Source organism: Marmota flaviventris, chromosome 5, assembly GCF_047511675.1.
Source record: "Marmota flaviventris isolate mMarFla1 chromosome 5, mMarFla1.hap1, whole genome shotgun sequence".
NCBI lineage: Eukaryota > Metazoa > Chordata > Mammalia > Rodentia > Sciuridae > Marmota > Marmota flaviventris.
In genome coordinates, this window is record NC_092502.1 from 143,072,641 (window position 1) to 143,094,270 (window position 21,630).

Below are 21,630 nucleotides of genomic sequence, written 5' to 3' on the forward strand. Positions count from 1 at the left end.
GGTAGCCTGTAATCCCAGCAGCTCAGGAGACTGAGACGGGAGGATTTCGAGTTCAAAGCCAGCCTCAGCAAAAGTGAGGTGCTAAGCAACTCAGTGAGATCTTGTCTCTAAATAAAATACAAAATAGGGCTGGGGATGTGTCTCAGTGGTTGAGTGCCCCTAGGTTTAATCCCCAGTACCAAAAAAAAAAAAAGATATAGACTACTATTATCATTCCAAAACATTCCTTCCAGTCCTTTCCCATCCATCCCTACCCCTCTCCCTGCCACCCAGGAAATCTCCACAAATTGCTTTCCACCGTAGATCAGTTTGGAGACAGGCTCTTTTTAGTTTTCTCCTTGCGGCTACTTTAACAGATCCCAATCAGGGTCCTCAGTCCAGGGATGCAATGTGGTCTATCTGCATTCTTTCCCTGCACAAGAAAGGCATGCACTTGTGCCTTCCAGTGCTGAAGATGACTGAATACTGTACTCACCAGGCTTAAATTGCTTTGAAGAAGATAATTTGAAAAGTCCTCCATTTAGGATTTTGTAAAAAGATTCAGGGCCAGTATAGTTCTTCATAAAAGACAGCCAGAAAGCTTACTGTGTATTTTACATATTGTATTATACTTCCTTAATTGACAAAGTCAGTGAAATAGAATTATGAAAACAAAACAAAACAAAACCCCCAAATCTGGGCCTGAATCACAAAATAAGCTGAAATGGCTGTTTTTGTTTTTTAATTATTATTATTTTGAACCCCAGGGGCACTGTACCACTGAGCTATATCCCCACCCTTTTATATTCTTTGAGACAAGGTCTTACTAAGTTGCTGAGGCTAACCTGGAACTTTTGATCCTCCTGCCTCAGTCTCCTCTGAGTAGTTGGGATTATAGATGTACGCCGCCACACTCCATATGTCTGTTCTTTTTTGTTTGTTTTTTGGGTACTGGGGATTGAACTCAGGGGCACACAACCACTGAGCCACATCCCCAGCCCTATTTTGTATTTTATTTAGAAATAGGGTTTCACTGAGTTGCTCAGTGCATTGTCATTGCTGAGGCTGGCTTTGAACACGCAATCCTCCTGTCTCAGCCTCCCGAGCTGCTGGATTACAGGCATACGCCACTGCACCTGGCGATACATCTGTATTTAAAGACACAAAACCACCACTTGAGCAAATTACTTTCTTCTTCAATATGTAAGTGACATTTAAAATATTTAGTTTGCATGACACATGCTGACCTGGTTATCCACCTCATGTGTAAGTGCTTGGACATATCCCTGGTTACACTGGAACTTGTGGCACAAACAAGGACTGCCTTTTTACTCCCACTCTAATATTTTCGCGCAGTGTGTGTGCATGCATGTGTGCATGTACATGTCTGTGTATTGGGGAGGTTCTTAGAAAGGTACATGTCAGTTGGATGTCCTGGCACATGCCTGTAATCCCAGCGCTTGGGAGGCCGAGGCAAGAGGATTCCAAGTTCAAAGCCAGCTTCAGCAACTTAGCGAGACCCTGTTTCAAAATAAAAAAGGAAAGGGTTGGGGATGTGGTTAAAAGCTCCTGGGTTCAATCCCTAATATCAATAAGCAAGCAAGCAAACAAACAAACAAAAAAAGAAAGAAAGAAAAGAAAGGTATATGTCAGCATAATAAGGACATGTATCACTATAGGTCCCAGGTGCTTACCCTAATTTGTCTTGTCCCAGGGATGGCTTCATAAATATTTAGAGTCACAATGAGGCATAAGCATAACCCTGCAGCACAACTGTGTCTACAATCACTGGAGAGGGTTAGAAAGCAGACTAGTGGGGCTTCTCTGCTGCCAACAACCACTCAAAGTCAGGAGGTGACACAAAGACACAGGTGCCAATTCTCAACAGGAACCAACCCCCCTCCTGTTTCACACTGAATAGAAAATGTTCCCATCTTTACTCCCTCATTAAGGCCCCTATGCCCTCACCTGAAACCAAGAAACAAGCAAAATTAAGAACCAGAGACAACAGAGTCCACCTAAAGGCCAAGAGCTAACCAGATGCGGAGGGCAACACTAGAAAACATTAAGCTCTCGGGTCACAACCACTTGGAAATTTCATACAGATATCAGAGAACTGAAAAGTCTGCAAGGAGAGCTTGGATTCCAGGGAGGCTTCAAGGCTGGCTTTCTGGACACAGGAGGGGCCTGATCAGAGGGAAGGACAGTGTGGACAAGCAAAGAAGCAGCAAGCCTGCTGTGCAGGTAGGGAAGGTCAGAGAAACGAAACTTTTAAGACCAGACATGTCTCAATCTAATAAGTACTAAACAAAACTAATTAGATAAAACCCTACCCTCATAAATCATTTCACTGTGCTAGCTCACGGATCCCCTCTGGGAGGAAAAACAAAGCCTTTTCTGTCAGTTTTAAAGGAACCAGATCCCTTCCAGCAATACAACAATAGATTCTAAAGTCACATATCCCCGCAAAAGCAAAGAAACAGTGGTGTTTAATCTCAGGAGTTAAAAACTCTTTTCTTTTAGTTACCCTATAAGGCCTCCTAACCCAGCTTTATTTTTCTTGATAGCATTTTATCACCACCTGAAATTTTAAATATCTGTTTAGTTACACATTCCCTATCACCAGCCAACTGCACACGCGTGCACTCATGCACAGGAATTCCTGCCTGCTCTTCAGGAGAGCACAGCCTTGAGATTGTCACAGCTCTTAACGTCTGTGGTAGGGCCTGCCAGGACCCAGGACAGGCTTACCAACATTTCCTGAATGAATGAAAAAGATTTCTCCATGTGTTAGATCACACCAAATACAGCAGTGCTTATAAATTGTGCTTTAATTTCTGCAATCAGATATGATGCAGTGAGATACAAGTATAAACTTTCATTGTGCATTCAGAAAATAAAAAGCACATTTATACAGATTTAGCCTAACAGCTTATTCCTTTAAAAAAAAAAAAAAAACCAACTTTGACTTTCATTAAAGCTAGTTTATCTTCAGTGTAAAAACCTGGAGGTATAAACAAAGTTGAGACATTACATATAGTGAATTATTAATGTACAATTCCAAACTTGCACAGTGCAGCATTTTAAACAAAGTAAATGGTCTCATTTCAGCTTTTACTATTAAGCATGATCCACATCTAAACCTTGAATATAAATTTCACAATATATAAACCCACTGAGAATTCTGTACACAAATACAAGTTATAGAAATTGATTTCAAATATAAATACATAAATCATCATGACCTTACATGTTATAACAGCTTGCTTGTCTACTTATTTTTCTATTGTAATTTTAAAAAATTATAGAAAAATATTTCGATGCACATTCAACTGCTATGACAAGGGCCATGACCTTGTGCCTTTAAACCATACTTCGTGGAGTATAAAGCATCACACCACGCATTTTTGGAATGAAAATTACTAAGACTGAATAGGTGACTATAAATATTCATGTTATAATATGGTAACAAAAATAGTTAGCTCCATAGTGTAGCTGGGAGGCAATGGTGCAGATAAGTGAGTGGAGGTTAGTGCTGGTTTAAAAAGGCCCACAGAACAAATGTAAAGGTAGCTAAGGAAATAAGGTATTTTAAAAATCCCTACTGCAAGCCTAACACTGACCTCATTCACAAGACTTTTTTTTGGGTACTAGGGATTGAACCTAGTGGTGCTTTCCCACTGAGCCACATCCCCAGCCCTTTTTATTTTTTATTTTGAGACAGGGTCTCACTAAGTTGCTTAGGGCCTTGTTAAATTGTTGAGTCTGGCTTTGAACTTGAATCCTCCTGCCTCAGCCTCCCAAGTTGCTGGGATTACAGGCGTGCACCACCATGCCCGGCTCATTCACAAGACTCTTAAGGCAACCAAGACTGCATGTGTGTTTGGCCCCCAGATGAACAGATGTCGCCCTACCCTCCACCTGTCATCTTAACAGACCAACCTGGCTTATGCATTAAGGTGAAATGGGCAAAATGATTGTATGTACAGAAAATGATTCAGTGCAAATTAGAAACTTCTCTTTATCAATAGTTTCAAATTTTCTTATTGCCCTTGAGCAACTGTAAGTTTTTTCTAAACATCTAACATTCAAATGGTAATCTATCCTGGAGAGCAAATATATATAAAAGGCAAACATTCAATTTAAAATATTCTAATGTAGGTTTTTTCCTTCTTTTGTAGGATTTGACAGGGTTCCAGTGAGCATGAAAACACTGGTCCTTACAAAGTACGCTTTCCTCCATTAGAATATAGATCACTTAGACAGCAGACCCAAGGGGGCCAGGCATCGATGAGTTTCTTTATGGCTTTTAAATCACTGAGGTATCATGTGATAATCATCACTTCTGACGTCATACTTCACTGCTTTCCTATGAAAGCCACATTCAAAAGTGACCCAGCCAGCAGCCTGTGAAGGTAATATTGAAGTGGGGCGGGGGGAGTAGATGAGGTGCTGCTGCCAAAAAATACAGTCACAGGTGCTCCAAACCCTTGGCACATGATTAGCAGAGGGTGAAACACACTGTGTAGACACTGAGACTCCAGAGGAACAGAAGTTCCTCTGCCCAAAGAGATTCTGCCAGGTCAGCTGATAGGTTGAGCAGCAAGACACTGGACTATGTGCACCAAGGTGGGCAGCGGGAAGGGACAGTGGCATGTGGCATGGAGCAGGCAAAGGAAAGACCTGGAGCTGTCAGCACAGGAAAGAGGGTGGGTAGCTGGCTAGCCACCCTCACATACAATGTGAGACAGTCTATGACACATCCAGGAAGGTGGAATGGACACATCTAGGAAGGAAGGAGACCGGACTAAATGTCAGGATGAGTGACACACTGAATTGCTCAGCTTTTCTACAGAGAAGGAGACAACAGAAAGGAAAAATGCTATTGGTAAAGTCATGTCATATGACTTACTACTTTTATCTCAATCTTTCAACTCGTAAATACCACAAAAAAACTGAACTTGCTCCTTACTGAGATGGGTTATAGAGAACCCATTCTCAATGGCTGGATAAATTATATTGGCACAGAAAGGACTGGAAGAAAGTATCATGTCCAAGCACATCCTATCAAAGTTCTTTGCAGGTTGTATGTGATGATTAGACCTCAGAAAATGGCCACAAACCTATGATGGGTCAAGTAGGAATTTCTTCCAATTAGTAATAGTAGAGATATGATTTTAATTGCATAGTCTTTTGTAACCATGAAAAAAAAAAAATAAGAACCCGATCTTTTCCTGAAGGCCCAAGTTTTCTCCAAGAGCGCCAGGCTAATGACCCTCCCAGCCTTAGCATAGGACCAGCCCAGGGATCAACTGTCCCATTCTCCCACAAGCCATTTTCACAATCACTGAGCACACAAGTCACACATCCCCTAGATCCACAAACTCATCTTCTCGTTTGGCCAGATCCTCTTCATCTTCCAAGGCTTTCCAGCCACTGGTGGGCAAGACCGGCTTAGATGAATGTCGCTGGAGCAAAGCGAAAGGAAATAAAGAGGACAGGCGGGCAGAGTTCCTCAGCAGGCAGGGGGCCTCTGCCTGGAAGGCCTCCTGGCTGTGGTGTCTCTCATCGATTTTCTCTTGTAAGCTCTGGACTTCCTCCATCATTTCCAAGAGTTTGCTCATCGTGGCCACTCTGCCACCACCTGGGATTTGGGCTTCTGGAATCCAGCGCAAGTAGCGCTGGGCCCAGACTTTGATTTCTGGCCCCTCTACACGAGGCAACAACAAACCATGGTAGTCAGTAGGCTTGCTATGCCAGCTGTCATAAAACTCTCGAAAGTTGTCTTGCAGCTCATCAGAAGAATTAATAAGTTTACTAATTCTCTTGCCCAGAAGGTTTTTAATTAAATGATCTGTCTCTTCCCTGAAAAATCCTCTTTTGGGAGATGACTTCGATTGGGTGAGTGGCAAAGAAAGTTGTCGTTGGTGCTTTGAGAGAAAACAAATAAAAATCTCTGGTTAACAAAAGAGGTAAGTTACAGTTACTGTTATAAAAAAAGGCACAGCTCTGCTTTAACAAATATCAAGAGATATCAGAATTGTCATGTGAATGCATGCTCATTAAAATGCGGTAACATATAGAAAGAAAGAGTGGGTTCTTATTTATTCTCATGATTCAAACATCAGATGCACACTGTACTCTCTATAAAGGTGCATATGGCAGCTATGCAGAAAGCATGCTGGGACAGCAAGTGGTGCTTTCCATCCCCCACCCCCTGGAATAGGGGTACCAAAGGACACAAAGTACTTTTAAGGAATGGGTTTAATTTAAGATAGGTTAATGATTTAGGAGAGTTTAGGGGTAAAGACTAATCATTCTTTAAAGGGAAACAAAATGTTTCTTCTTTGAGAATATCGGGACTGTTAACTGCTACTATATTCTGAACACCTCCAAGGAAGCAGCACTGACAACGTGAAGATTCTATCATATGGCTGCAGCAACTTGGTAGTTTATCAAGCATTTGGCTAGAATTCAAGCCTCAAATCATAAGGATTCTTTTGAACACAGAAAAACAGGCAGACGGAAGCAAAGGAATTTTGCTAAGAGGAACTGACTAAGTTGGCCAGTTGTTCTTGTCTGACATCTGCATAGAGTAGAAAATATGAGAGCATTTAAATGTTTTTCCTCCTTGATAATTCTCTCTACAGCCAAAGCAAGGCGTTATCTTTTGGGGTATGCTCTAAGAGGTAATAAAGATGGCTGAAGTGATCAGAAGGTTCCAGGAACTCCTCAGTGCCCAAGGGAGAAGGTAAAAACTGTCAGGAAAAGCTGTTTTGTTTTTTTTCCCCCTGTCTCTTTTGTTTCTAACATGTTCATTTAAATTAAGAATAGATAAAAAATTTACTTTCATCCTACTTTATAATCTAACATATTTTTGCTAGTGGGTCTTCCTTGTAAAAAAAAAAATTATCATGGAGCAAAAATTTCCTTATGATAGAATATGGAATAACAATAAAAATATAAAGAAGAAAACAAAATTATCCACAATCCACAACTGACCAGATCAGAAATGACCAGGATGTTTGACTCTGCATCTGGAGATAGGACAGATAAAGGCCAGGAGTCTTTCTCCATAGTCATCAAGGTGAGTAAGGCAGGAAAGGGAGTTGGGGAACGTGGAGGAAACCTGTTACTGATCACTTACTGCCTGCTCAATTCTGTGCTCACTGTTATATGCACTGACTTACCCAATTCTCAAAGTCACTATTATTGCCCCATTTTATAAAAGTAATCTGTCCAAAGCACCAACCACCGTAGTTTTAAACAAGCTTGGCTCCAGAGTCTGCGTTCTTAACTGAACTTACTTGGTCTTGGAAGCCCTCTTCTCTCAGCCTCCTCCTCAGTGAATGGCACATTCAAGATGTGCCTAAGGGGGAGGAGTACCACATGCCCAAAGCCTGGTTGAATACTGGAGTGAAGCTAAGACTACCTGCCTGAGTGAATCCTGCCCCTCATGAGGCAATTCACAGAGCAGTGCTTGATCCTTTACCCTTACATATAGTTACTATGGAACTTCTCTGAGGCCAAGGTCCCAAGGTCCCAAGGTTCCTTGTTGCTCAGCCCCAACTCTGGTTTAATCTAATAAAACATCTAGCCCTTCAGCACCAATCTCTCCACCAACCTCTCTTGGAAGTGAGGGACACTTAGAAAAACTGGGTCTGAGGAGAGAAATTAAATCCATTCTTAGAAAGAACTAACTGTAGGCCAGGTGCAGTGGCGCACTCCTGTAACCCCAGTAGCTCAGGAGATTGAGACAGGAGGATTGCAAGTTCAAAGACAGTCTCAGAAAAAGCGAAGTGCTAAGCAACTCAGTGAGACTCTGTCTCTAAATAAAATACAAAATAGGGCTGGGGATGTGGCTCAGTAGTGGTACAATCCCAAGTGCCCCTCTCCCCCACAAAAAAAAGATGGTGTTTCTGAGGATCCTTGCTCCAAGGGCATTCAGCAGTTCTACCATCCCAGCCCAGCTCTCATGAGAAGCATGCAGGTAACCACCAGGGGGCACAACACACTGAAGGAAAGATGATTTTTATAGCCACCTTGTTCCTGGGTTTGTAGCAATTTTGGTCAAACTAACAGAAAAGTGGTTGAATCAGAAAAGGGAAGCAATCATCTAGGGCCTGAGGACAACTAAGAGGGTCCAGTGGTAGTTCTAAACTGCACAGCAGAAGACACTTTCTCTGAGTGCTGGCTTTGGTTCATGTCTTAACAGAACAGAACCAATTGAAGTGCAGGCTTCCTGGAATCTCTCATGATCAGGCAGGACTGGAAGGATGGTCACAACAACTTGGATTTATCATCACTGCTATCCATCTCCTCTATGGCTCTACTGGCAAGAGATTCCAGGCCAGACAGAGTTGGAAGTGTGTGAGGATGGCGTAAGGCCTGAGCCTAAGCAACTCCATTTTAAAAACTCCAGTTTGAAACTCCAGTCTCATTAGGCACATCCAACAGATTCCTCCAGTATGGCCTCAGACAAGTTACTTCCCCTCACCCTGATAAACAGAATGAAGCCTCTGGCAGGCTGTCCTTGCCTGATAAGAGAGAAAGGTTAGAAGATCAGGGTGGATACCACCAGACCAGATGTTTCTGACCCCAGGGTAAATTATGTAGTGGTAGCTGATAAGGATTGAAAGGGGGGGTGTGTGTCAAAGCCTCAAAACTTAGTATAAATAATGGAGCTAAAGAATAGGGATTCAGCCAGCCAAAACAAGGATGCACTAGAGCTGGAGAGCCTGATGAGAACCTGGACTGACATCCCATCACTTGTCATCATTTCCTGATCCTCTGCGTGATCCTCACTGCTCTCAAACTCTACTGCCTCATCTGGACCCTGGTGAGAGCTGCAACTTCTCCATACAACCCTTTCCTCAACCAGCCATCCACTCCACACCTGGAAAAGCCTACCTTGGTTCTGGACCTGATCAACGTGGTCTGAGTAAGTGTGCATCTGCTGGACGTAAAGCCTAAGGCTTGAGACTTTTGAACTTAGCATGCAGAGGGAATGTCTGTCATTAGCCTGTCATGATTAAGTATGTTTGCAGTGCTAAGAATTAATCTAGAATTGTTTGCAGTGTCCTATTGCAGTGCCTAGCATTAAGAATTGTCGTTTTCTTGATTAAGAACCTATAGAGTGGAATTGTATTGAGTAATTTGAGTGAATAAAGCATTGAATGGGGCAAAAGCATGTGGACATTCTTTATTTCTCCCCTTGACTACATACGTCGCAATTTTGCCCCCTTGAGACAAAGTGCCATTTACATAATTTACCAGTGGAAGAATTTTTGAGTAAAATAAAATCAGGAATGAATAACTGAAAGGAAACTAAAGCTTTGACATTGTGGTTGGGCAAAATCTAGTGTGGCACCTGTTTTCATAAATACTGCAACACAGCAAGGCCCATTGGTTTGTGTACTGTTCAGGGCCTCTTTAGTACCATGACAGCAGAGGGTAATTGCAACAGAAACCATATAGCCCTTGACAAAAAATGTAGCCAGCTCCTGGTTTACAGCTACAGCTCATTACCATGTAATGCATGACTTACACTATACAATCAATGTTCCTTTTACCCTACTAGCTACCACAGACGTGGGGTAAGAGGCATGATTCCACGCAGCATGACTAAGGGAATAGCATCCTCAGCGGCCTGCAGCAAACAGCCACTTCTCATCAGGCCAAAGACTACCTGCTAAAAGCAAAGGATTCACGTAGTGGGCCCTAAGGACTTGACCACCACACATCTTGATCCTTTACCCTTACATACAGGGAAATGAAGGGAATTTTGATGTGAACATCTTACTTTAAAACGCATTCCTTTCCGTTGGCCTTTGTCCAGTTTTGACTTTTCCACATAGAGAGGGTTTTTGAGCAACATCTGGGCTTTGGGTTCAAACTGTACAGACCAATCCCACACGGTGAGCAGATTCAAAGGCTTGCTTTGTGTATCTAGGCTTTCTCTACCCTGCCAAAACAAGCACAGGTCACCAAGGCTTCCAGGGAGGACTGAGGAAAGAAAACATGCATTCTCAGAAACAGGCACCAGGAAGGGGGCTCCACCCTGCTCCGTCTGAGGCTGAATGTTCAGGGCACTTCATTTTCCACAGCTCAGGCTATCAGTGCTTACTCACTAAAAGCTCTAGGTGGGGGAGGAAGGTGCAGAGCACACTTCTTTGGGAGGGACCACATATCCCTCTGGGCTAGACACTTTACCAACATCCTTGTAAGGTAGCTATTATTTTTCTAATTTTTTATTTGAGGAAACTGAGGCTCAGAAAACTGAAGTGAACTGCCTGAGATCACAAAGCTAGTGAGTCCCAAGAAACTCAGATTTGATTACTCCCACTTCACTATGGGATTTGGTAGCACTACAATCTCAAACAAACCCTGAGGCCAGAAGGCTGCCTGGAGGCAACTGATTTGTTTAGCACAGCTTCAAGGGCTTTAAGAAGCAAAGTCAGGCTGGCTTTCCTGTTTTGCAGTGTTCAGTATCTGTTCTCCTAGGAACTCCAGGCATGAAGATGAGGGAAGAGAAAGCACCTGGTCTGGAAAAAGAAGAGCTTTTAATTTGGCTTAACCCCTGCTCAAACACTAGCTTCAAATATTTACGATGTAACTTTGGGCTAGTTGCTTATTCTTTGTGTGCCTCAGCTTCCTCAGGGATAATAATATGTAACCCAGAGGGTACTGTAAAGATTAAATCCTTTCCAAGTGTGAGTACCTGGAAAGTACTTAGAACAATGCCTGGCACACAGTCAATGTTAAAAGAAATATTATTTTTTTTAGTATCAATGTTATTGCATCCTATTTGTGAGATGCAGCTTCTTTAATATACAGGTTTCTTAGAGGGACTCTTACCATGTTAGTATCTTTTTGATGAGGTGAATTGAAGAAGAAGGTGCTAAAAATAGGTATGTACAGGCTATCTGACAAGACCGTCAGGTAAGTCTCTGTGAATTCAAATGCTGGGGAATGCTGGTGCACCAGCTGCCAGACACAATCTAAGAAAAGCAGGAACACAGGAACCTACATGAAAACAAGATACAGGTTACTTAGAAGGCACAGAGCTCAACATGAGCTGTAAGGAGCTCACTGTATAGCCATTTCAGCAGCTTTGAAGTAACCACTTCTGAGCCCTATATTCTCTGGGAAACATAGTATGCTCCATTCCATTCCAAAAAATAAACATGCTCAACTGAAACTACATGCTTTCAACTAATAATGGTATTTGGCAGTACCCATCTGTGTCAGACACTTCAAAGATGAAATATGGATCAGCATCACCAGATGAACATTTGCAATTAATTCTGATGACACAAAATAGCAACTTTAAACTCCAATTAAGTGAAATGTTGCCTTCCCCCCCAAAGAATTCCTTGTCCTAGTCCAGTAACTGTTCAATGCAAAAATCTGTACTCAGTGATTGTTATTTTAAATTTTGTCAATAAAAAGTTGTGTGTTTGTGTGTGGGGGGGGGACTACCACTACCATTACCCACCCACACACCAACTAATAGGGTTGGTGTGAAGAGGCTGGAATGAGAAGCCTTCCTTCTCCATATCAGATGATGAGGGCCCAGAAGACAAAAGGGATGGGAGAGAAGGCAGCAAGAATGAGTTCCTAGCATTTTTTCACAAATGTTTTTCTTAAAAAATTTACAGGCTTCCTTTACTAGCCACTCAGAAGTGAGCCCTTTATTTAGTAGGGACAGTAGTTTCTAAGGTGTTTTATATTTAAAAATGCTATTCTTGATTCACCAATGATTCTGCAAGCTGCATAAGACAAGCTATGTGACAGTCTCTCCCTTCTGGAAGATTAGTGGTGATGAGAGGCTGGTTGCTGAGGTGCTAAGAACCCCTTTCCAGAAACTTTAGTTCACACTTCATTTTAAGCACAATATCACTAAACAGAATGAAAAATATATGAATCTCACTGTATAGTCAGGGAAATGGGCTCATAAATTGTGAGTGACTCTCCAAAGGCTGGGTGAACAGTAGATTAGGTCTTCTCTTGGCTCTTTCCCCACTAAATAGGGTGCCAGTCACTATCCCTTTTCTCAAGATATACAAAATCATATTTTTATTCAGATAATACTAGTTCTATCCTGCTTCATGAGTACCATCAACCTTTCATATTATTTCCCCAAAGTTCCTTCTAAGACTAAAAGATGGTGACTTCTAGTCAGCTCAGTATCACACAGAGGCATACAGACTGGGCCTGAAAGAAACTGCCTGGCCTAGCTAGTAACAGAGGCCTTGGTTTCCCCAGAAACCCACCCAGCTCTGCATGGCAGAAACCATGGCTCTCTATTCCTGCAGCATGCTGTGTCAAACTGCTCTGCACCACAGAGAGACATGCTGTATATCAGGAGTAAGAAAAACCACAAGTCACAATACCAGTACATGTTAGCTCTACGGTGACTTATGAAAGACAATGGGTCCATTTCCATTCTTCCTTCTACCCATCACCAATGAATCAGCCAGGAGAGTCTGTATGGCTGTTGCTTAGACAAGTCAACCTTAATTTGGGGGTGAATTAAAACACTAACTTTCCTGGCACAGATCTGAGGCCATTCACCTAGACACAAGTAGAAGAGGCTGCAGTATAGCCCACACACATCACTGCCAAGGCCCTGGCAATCAGACAGCATTAACTCAAACCTGTACTTTCCTTGGAAGAGGTTTATGTGGTAGGAAAATTTACTTTGTTATCATGTATTTCCTGTAGGAAATCTGCACAACGAATATCTACTTATTGCAAAGATTAACTTGGCAAAATTTGTAGGAGAATCTCTCACTGGGTTATTATATATGTAAGCCGGGTGTGGTGGTGCACGCTTATAATCCCAGTGGCTTGGGAGGCTGAGGCAGCAGGATGGTGAATTCAAAGCCAGCCTCAGCAAAAGTGAGGCACTAAGCAACTCAGTGAGACCGTGTCTCTGATTAAAATATAAAATAGCACTGGGGATGTGACTCAGTGGCCAAGTGTCCCTGAATTCAATCCCTGGCACCCCCTCCTAAAAAAAAAATCAATATTACTCCTACTATAAAATGTATTACATCCTTGCTATACACAACTTAGAAGAGAAGACTCTGAACATGCTTGTCTATATCTTTTCCTTTGGGAAGGGCTTCGATATTGTTTAAAGCATTTAAAGTTACACATGATAATCTGATTCAGTTTTCCTAGTGACTGTGTGTAGCATGTACTTTGTAAGCAGAAACTCTACATCTGAAGAATGGTATTGGTAAGAGACTGGGGAGTTCTCCCTGTGCCTGAAACAGTCTTCAGTGAGGGAACTCACCTCCTCCTTGTCACTCTGGCGGAGATGGTTGCAGCGATCCAAGAAACAGTGGCCACCCATGACCCACTCCTTTTGGATGAGGCTCTGGAAACCAATCTTGGTTCGGCAGTGGGGGTCCATCATCACTTGCACCAGAGAGGAAAGGAGGCAGCAGTGGTCGGAGGCATTTTCCTCTAGGAGGGGCCCAGTAGCAGTGCCAAGAGGAAGGAGGGCATGGAGTGTTAAAAGCTGCAATGCTCTCACCACACAGTTAAAAGCAGGGTTCCCAACACCAATATCTGCTATTAGCACTCAAGTTCTTACTCCCTCCAGGAAACAGGCAATGAAAAAAAAAAAACTTGATATTTTCAGACCAAGAGACAAAATGCTTCCAGCTTGTCTAGTACAGGTTCTAGCACACACTGGTGCTAAATATGGGTTTGCTTACTGAATAAATGCAGCCCTGAAAATCCACTTTCAGTATTTGGGTGTTCAGATATACCACATAACCAGAGTGGAATCATCCACATGATGATAACCTGCCAGGCACAAACTGAGTCTGAATTCCTTCCCTCCTAGTGGGGTAAACCCTCAATCACTAAGCTCACTGTCCCAAGGCTTGCTATTTCTCAGACTCACCTTAGAGCTCCTTTCCTCTACTTCTTATTCCTCCTCTAACTCAACTTTGCAGGAAGTTCAAACTTTCTGGACTGTATCAAAATGATCTTATTTTCTGCCTCAAGGTCTTTTCTTTTCTGTTTGAGGAGTGGACTACAGGAGAAATTCTCCTTGGTCCACCTCCATGTGCTCACTTGGAATTCCCTTTACAAAACTCAAATGACTGAAAAGTCCATTTATATACCTGTTTAACATTCATGATTCAGAGCAAATAAAATCATGCATCTATAGCGTTATATTTGTCTTAAAGGATTTTTTAGTACCAGGGATTGAAATCAGAGGCACTCAACCACTGAGCAACATCCCCAGCCCTATTTTGTATTTTATTTAGAGACAGGGTCTCACTGAGTTGCTCAGCACCTTGCTTTTGCTGAGGCTGGCTTTGAACTCATGATCTTCCTGTCTCAGTCTCCCAAGCTGCTGGGATTACAGGCATATATCATTGCACCCGGTTCAACCTGCTTTTTAAAAATGTCCATAAGGGGATGTGAGGGCAATATGGTGTGACATCTGTCACCCCACTGATCACCAGGGTTGATTTGACTGATCTGGCTGGCTAGACTGGTGTCCCCTTCCTCCCTCACCCCTCCATGTGCACCTCTCCTGAAGCTGCACGCTTTGTGGAAGAAGAAAACCTTCCTCTTTGGTCAAGGGTGTATGAGTAGCTGTACTTCCCTGCTAGAACCTCCAAACAAGCTCTCAAAAATGTCCATGAGCAGAATGGTGTGTGTATGATTAAAGAAACAAGGATAAATTTATTATTTTGGGGGGTAGTACTGGGGATTGAACCAAGGGACTCACACGTGCTAAGCAAGAGATTTACCACTGAGTTATAGCCTCAGTCCCCGCCCCACCCCCCGTTTTTTTTTTTTTTTTAAATTTTGAGACAGGGTCTTACTAAGTTAGAGCTTTGCCTGACACTTGCGATCCTCTTGCCTTAGTCTGGGATTGCAGATGTATATAGCACTGTGCCCAACTTAACTAAGGATGAACTTCAACTAGGAAGTTACTCCTACTCTTAGCACTTTTTCATCCTGACCCCCATAATCATGAAGTACCACAGGTCTCGGCTTACACTGGTCTCTTCTAGGAAACAAATCTAAACTACAGGAAGACATGACTTCAATGAAAACAGATTTTTGTGCTTATCTTCTAGTGGTGTTTTAATTTAAAACAAGTTTCATTTTTCTTTAACAGTGCTGGGGGTTGAAAGCAGGACCTTATACATGCCAGGCAAGCATGCTATCACTGAGCTACGTCACCAGCCCTACAGGTTTCATTTTTAAGGGAATCTTTCTTCTTGCATTTGAAAGATAATTATATCCTTCTGAGAGATGGGAAGAGGAACTAGACAATGAGACTTCAGAGGAGACAACTCAGAAGTCCATCAAGGAGTGGAGGATATCTCATTTCCATTAGCTAAAGATTCAGATTTCATTTCATGGGACTCTGATTATTGCAGTCTGGCCTTGAGTCCTACATTTCTCAGACTTCCAATCTTCCTCCTTTCACCAGTTATTTGATACTCAAATAATGCTCTTTTTCAGGTCCTTATAAATACTAAGGTAGAAGCACAGAATCTGCACATTGTAGATGCTCAACTCCAAGTTAGTAAGCTAGTATCAGCTGTTCCAGAAGCCACCAGAAGATACATTTTCTAGATTGCTCTTAGAAACTAAGTCCCAACAGTCAAGGAAAGCATCAGAAAAAATGATAAAAGCTTGGATTTATAAAAGCATGAGAAAAAAATTCATATGTAGTATAGGACTAGAAGAAACAAAATATTATAAAAACCAAGCTGGGGGCTGGGGTTGTAGCTCAGTGATATAGCACTTGTCTAGCACTGGGTTCAATCCTCAGCACGACAAAAATAAATCAATCAAATAAAGGTATTGTGTCCATCTACAACTAAAAAAACAATACATATATTAAAAAAAAAAAAAAAAAAAACAAGCTGGACACAGTTGTGTAGTCCCAGCCTCTCTGGAGGCTGCAGCTAGAGGATCAATGAGCTCAGGAGTTTGAGGCCAGCCTGAACAACATACAAAGACATTGTCTCCTAAAATAAAATTTTAAAAAGGTCTTTTAGTTTGAAACAGGATCTCAATAAGTTACTCAAGCTCGTCTCAAACTTGCAATTTTCTTGCTTCAGGCTCCTGTGTTGCTGGGATTACAGGTATGTACCACTGTGCTTGGCTACAACAATCATCCTTGTTACAAATTGGTTTATACTTGCTTTTACACATTCTGAATGTTTATGTCACTGCCCTCATGTTTGCCAAATTAAATCCACTGAGAAAAGGGAAATCACAGCTCACCAACTTTCTATGGAAAGTGTCAAACAGGGGACTGTGTCAAACGGGGGACTGGGGTTGTGGCTCAGCGGTAGAGTGCTTGCCTCACACGTGCGAGACCCTGGGTTCGATTCTCAGCACCACATTAAAAAAATAAAAAGGTGAAATAAAGGTGTTGTGTCCAACCACAACTAAAAAATAAAATTAAAAAAAAAAAGTGTCAAACGGATACAAAAATAATAATTAAATCATCTATGAGTCTATGTGAAAGGGATTACCAAAAGACTGTGACTTCAACCCAGTTAATAAAAAACCAAATCCAAAACATTAAGAAATGTGAGCTTTGGTAAAGATAGCAAATAATTTCTTCTTGGGTTGTGAATAGATCTGCCAAGTTCCAAGTGAAAGAATTTTATTTTAAACTCTAACTCTGAGGCAAAGGATTCCAAGGTTCAGGAGAAAGACACTGGGAGGATTTCTACAGTAGCTTACTCTCTCATAAGACAATTACAATCCTGTTAAGTTACATACACAAAAAATTGAATCACAAGTGAGATAAAATGGAAAATAATTTTTGTGCTTTAAATATGTTACCTAAAAGAAGAACGTTCATGTTTTGTGCTTCCAGACATTCTATAATCTCTATTGCTTTTTTCAGGCAACGTCTGAATAGGAAAGAGACAAGAAATGAGCATTAGGTCTTGAGTTTGGTACCATGAACAATAAGTTTAGAGATAGCATGAATTGTTCTTCAGTTTTTCTTTTTTAACACATACCTTTATTTTATTTATGTATTTTTACGTGGTGCTGAGGATATAACCCAGCGCCTCGCACATGCTAGGTGAGCACTCTACCACTGAGCCACAACCCCAGCCCTCTTCAGTTTTTCCTTTCTTCTTTTTTTTTTTTAAAAAAAAAATATATATATATTTTAGTTTTAGATGGACACAATATCTTTATTCTATTTTATGTGGTGCTGAGGATAGAACCCAGTGCCTCACGCATGCCAGGTGAGCACGCTACCACTTGAGCCACAGTTTTTTCTTTATTCATGAAAATAAAAATTAAAAAAAATACTTAACATTTACATATTCAGATACTGAGAGATGTTTATCTGCTTATTAGAAACTGAGTCTGGGTGTATATCCAAAGGGATTAGACCAGTTTCTCAGGTATCTGTGCTCCAATGTTCACTGCTGCATTATTCACAATAATCAAGATATGTAAACAACCTAAGAGTTCACTAACAAATGAATGGATAAGTACAATGTGTGTGTGTGTGTGTGTGTGTGTGTAATGGAATATTATTCAGTACTTTTAAAAAGGGAAATTCCACCATTGTCATACCACGGATGAACCTCGAGGAAATATGTTAAATGAAATAAGCCAGGCACATAAAAACCACACAGCATGACCTTGGTTGTACATGAAATGTAAAAATGCTGAACTCAGGCTGGGGTTGTGGCTCAGTGGTAGAGAGCTTGCCTCGAATGTGTGGGGCAATGGGTTCAATTCTCAACACCACATATAAATAAAAACTAAAGGTCCATCAACAACTAAAATGAATAAAATAAATAGATTAAAAAAAAAAAAAAGCTGAACTCTTACACACAGTAGAATGGTAACTCCAAAGGGATGTGAGTGGAAAAAGTGGAGAGAAGTCAAAGGAATCAGACTTTTAGTTATAAGATAAACAAACCTGGGGGACCTAAAGTACAGCATGATTGGTGATGGATGTGTTCATTTGATTATGGTAATCATCACACAATATATGCCAAATCATCACACAGTGCGTCTTTTAAAAAAACACTGAGTATTTTGATACATACAATCTTTATCAATTAAATACTTAAATATTTAATTCAGAATAGTTAATAAAGAATATTTAATTCAGAAACATTTAATAAAGAAATGGAAAATTTTTTCAGAAGGGAAACCCAAACTAACATAAAAGTGCTCCTAGGCAATTTCTAAACTATAGATTCTTACTGAAAACTTACATCTGAGTCTTCTGATGAGTCCTAGTAAAACCCACAAACATCAATTCCTGGAGAATATGATCCATATTGCTTTATTCAAGGTGAATGTATGAGAGTGTCTGAAAAGATCCAATCTACTCAGAAAGATTTTTTTTTTTGTAGTTCTACACAATAACTTTTTTTTTTTTAATTTATTTTTATGTGGTACTGAGAATCAAACCCAGGGCCTTGCACATGCGAGGCGAGCGCTCTCTCGCTGAGCTGAGCCATAACCCCAGTCCCAGAAAGATTTATCTCTTTCTATCTGTTATTCCCTTTAGGACTATAGCCACAGCTTGCAGCTTTGATTTGTCCCTAACTTCTAGCTTAGGAGCCATTTAATATATGAATTAGGAAAGGCAACATAACCATCCTCTGGGACTCTTAACCTAATTCCAAAACCAAAAATGACTAAATGACATTAACCATGGTTTAAAAAAAAATTTAAGTGGGTCATATACATATGACACAAAATTCAAAAAAGTATTTAGTGAAGTCAGTATCCTTCCTATTTTCATTCCCCAGTTTCCTCCTGGAGGGCAGCACTGTAGTCTCAATTATAATTTTGCATTATCACACCCTTTATTGTAGTCTTTCTATAGAGTCTATTTCTTTGTAAGCAGGTAACATGTTGGTAAGTTCTGTCAAATGTGCACAGAAATAATAAATATAAAATGTAAAATCCAGCCAAGCCCTGAATAGAACATATGGTCTAAGAATATTTAATTGTGAAATATCAAAGAGTTAAATTATTTGTCAATTAGCTCTACTACTCTGAATTAGACAACTGAAATTCATGAGCAAAACAATGGTTTGGAATACCTGATTATGTCAAGCCAGCTGCTATTTTCCAAAAGTGAAAACCATTTTATGTCTGTGTCCCAAAATTCAGTACTGTTATCTGAAAAAAGGAAAAGCATAAAGATGTTACACTTGCCACAAAACACCTGTTATTCCACTGTGCTGTTCAGATCATTGGTCCTAGACTCAACCTGCAAAATCCAGGCACGAGACTCTATTTTAAGTAAAGAACATTTCCGAACTTCAGCTGAAACAGTTTATGAAATGTAGGCCTCAAGAAGGGTGTGGTTGTCAAGAAGAGGTCTTCCTTGCTGAAATAAGAAAAGCCTCTACCACATACTCAAAGCCATGGTCTACCCTATAATTCAACTGAGAGACTGACATGCTTTAGGCAGAAACAAGTGACATGGAGGCTGCTATTCCTAGAAGTGGAAAATGCAACCAGATCTATATTGCCATGGACATCTAAGGTGAGACTTGACTTTTCTAAGAAATTTAAATACAAGTTCATGTACCTTGCACACCACTGTAGGATTCCCCCTTACACATCTTATAAAGCAGAAAATCTTGAATTTTAATACACTTAAAATAAATTTAATACATTTAAAAGTTGCAAACTCAAATCAGTAAAGAGAAGATATTCTGGAAATCCTGGGTAATTAAAATAAAACTGTAGAATCTCAGTCCTGGATCAAATAGGACCTTGCCTCCAGATCTCTACTTCTTACAATCTGTTTTATAACATGTATCACAACATGTTTTAGTTAGAGGCATATACTTCTGTTTCCCCTGTAAGAGTATGAGCTTTTGTGTTACATTCGCCTTGGGTAAATGCTTAGCAAAGTTAGTATATACAATGGAAATTCAATAAATGACAGCTGAGTAAATCCTAAAATAGTTAACCATTTGTCAGGTTAAAAAGTCCAAGTTAGGAAAAGTTACCTTTAAGCAAGCACACCTCAGAGAGTAAAGACTCATTCAAGAATGGAGAGAAATGAGACTAGTTCTAATTGTTACTAGCAGACTATGAGAGTAGGGAAATTGCCAAGGGAGGCTGGAATAAGCGTATTTCATTTTTTACTCTGTACATTTCTGATTAATTGTATTGAAATTAATTTTCATCCTAAGAAACTGTACATGCCTAATCAGGAAAGAAATATTAAAAATATGTCCCCTTTGGGAAAAAAGTTCCCTAAGGAAAAAAGATCATTCACTTTATAAATGTTTATGCATATTAGTGATTAATAGGTAATGCATAGTCCAGAATTTTAAGTAGAGAAGCCAAAATGCTCACCACTGAGCAACCTGGTATGCTGGGAAAGAAGAGAGGAGAAGAATGCCTGTGTGATCACTGCCACAACAGGGGGGCCATGGAAGAAAAGCCTGGAGAGAGATGTTCTGCATGCAGCATGGCAGTGGCAGCTGGCCCCTTGGCTATTGACTCTTCCACTACATGATAGTGACCTTCGAGGCTAGGAGCATCTGTGTATCACCAAAAGGAACCCAGGGGAAAGGTACCAACTTGCAGCTGATCCATGTGGCATGTCTTTCCCCATTTGACAGAAAGTTTTGTTCAACACTCTTCTCACCTATCAGAAATAGCTGTTTAAATTTAGAGTATGCCGTCTGGATTTCCTGCAAGGATATGAAGTTGCTTGATAGATCTTCAGTTTTAACCATTTCATAGGGTGGCCTATGGATGATCTTGTAAATTCTAGGTATGAAAAAGTAACATGAAATTAGAAGAGCTACATGAATTAAAAGAGATTATATTTCCTAAGCAATTACTATGTGCCCCGATATGTTCCAAAAGGTCTGCAGATATCCCACTCCCTACCCTTACCTCTGAGGCAACTGCTGCAGGACTGCTCTCCCCAGTTAACAGTGGGAATGGAGAACCCAAAGTAGAACTGCCCAGCCCAAGGTTATCAAGTTTCTAAATAGATGGGGCCATGATTTGGACCAAGGCAATTTAACTCCAAAGTCCACTTTTTTTGTTTGTTTGTTTTTAATTTATCCACTTTGGATTTTTTTTTAAAATATTTTTTTAGTTGTTGGTAGACCTTTATTTATTTACTTATATGCAGTGCTGAGAATCGAACCCACTGCCTCACACATGCCAGGCAAGTGCGCTACCGCAGAGCCCTAGCCCTAGCCCTCCACTTTGGATTTTCTTTTAAATACCTTTATTTATTTATTTGCTTATTTATTTATTTATTATGTGGTGCTAAGGATCGAACCCAGGGCCTTACACGCGCTAGGCGAGCACTCTGCCACTGAGCCACACCTCAGCCCCTCCACTTCATATTTTCAAATTTATTTTGAAAAATTCCAATCATGTAGAAAAGTAGAAAAAGAACCATAGTGACATATATCATGACCTAGATTTGACAGGTATTAACATTATAGACAATGAGTGAGGGTGGTGGTTCAGTGGTAGAGCACTTACCTAGCATGTATAAGGCCTGGGTTTGCAAACAACAACAACAACAAAAACCAGACACAAAAACGAAACCCAAACATTATAGATACTATGCCACTTCCTCCCTAAATACTTCAGTGTACATCTCTAAAAACA

At 40.7% G+C, this 21,630-nt stretch overlaps 1 protein-coding gene and 1 long non-coding RNA gene across 9 annotated transcripts in view; one reads left to right on the forward strand and one right to left on the reverse strand.

Moving 5' to 3' along the window:
- Window positions 1-2,792: 2,792 nt before the first annotated feature.
- Mtmr12 (myotubularin related protein 12) overlaps window positions 2,793-21,630 on the reverse strand; it is a 78,664-nt gene continuing 59,826 nt past the window's right edge. For 4 of the 8 annotated variants that reach the window (XM_027936198.2, XM_027936203.3, XM_071612640.1 and 1 more), the window contains 7 exons: window positions 20,642-20,766; window positions 19,074-19,152; window positions 16,828-16,898; window positions 13,283-13,455; window positions 10,837-11,004; window positions 9,782-9,943; window positions 2,793-5,909 (listed from right to left, as the gene is read on the reverse strand). In XM_027936198.2, the coding sequence (XP_027791999.1) occupies window positions 5,340-5,909; window positions 9,782-9,943; window positions 10,837-11,004; window positions 13,283-13,455; window positions 16,828-16,898; window positions 19,074-19,152; window positions 20,642-20,766 (1,348 nt within the window). In that variant the 3' untranslated portion in view covers window positions 2,793-5,339. The remainder of the gene's footprint in view (window positions 5,910-9,781; window positions 9,944-10,836; window positions 11,005-13,282; window positions 13,456-16,827; window positions 16,899-19,073; window positions 19,153-20,641; window positions 20,767-21,630) is intronic. The other 4 variants (XM_027936199.2, XM_071612639.1, XM_027936201.2 and 1 more) reach the window with 2 other exon arrangements.
- LOC117794753 (uncharacterized) lies at window positions 8,448-9,807 on the forward strand. The gene is made up of 2 exons (XR_004618619.2): window positions 8,448-8,920; window positions 9,560-9,807. It is a non-coding gene; the product is annotated as an uncharacterized lncRNA (long non-coding RNA).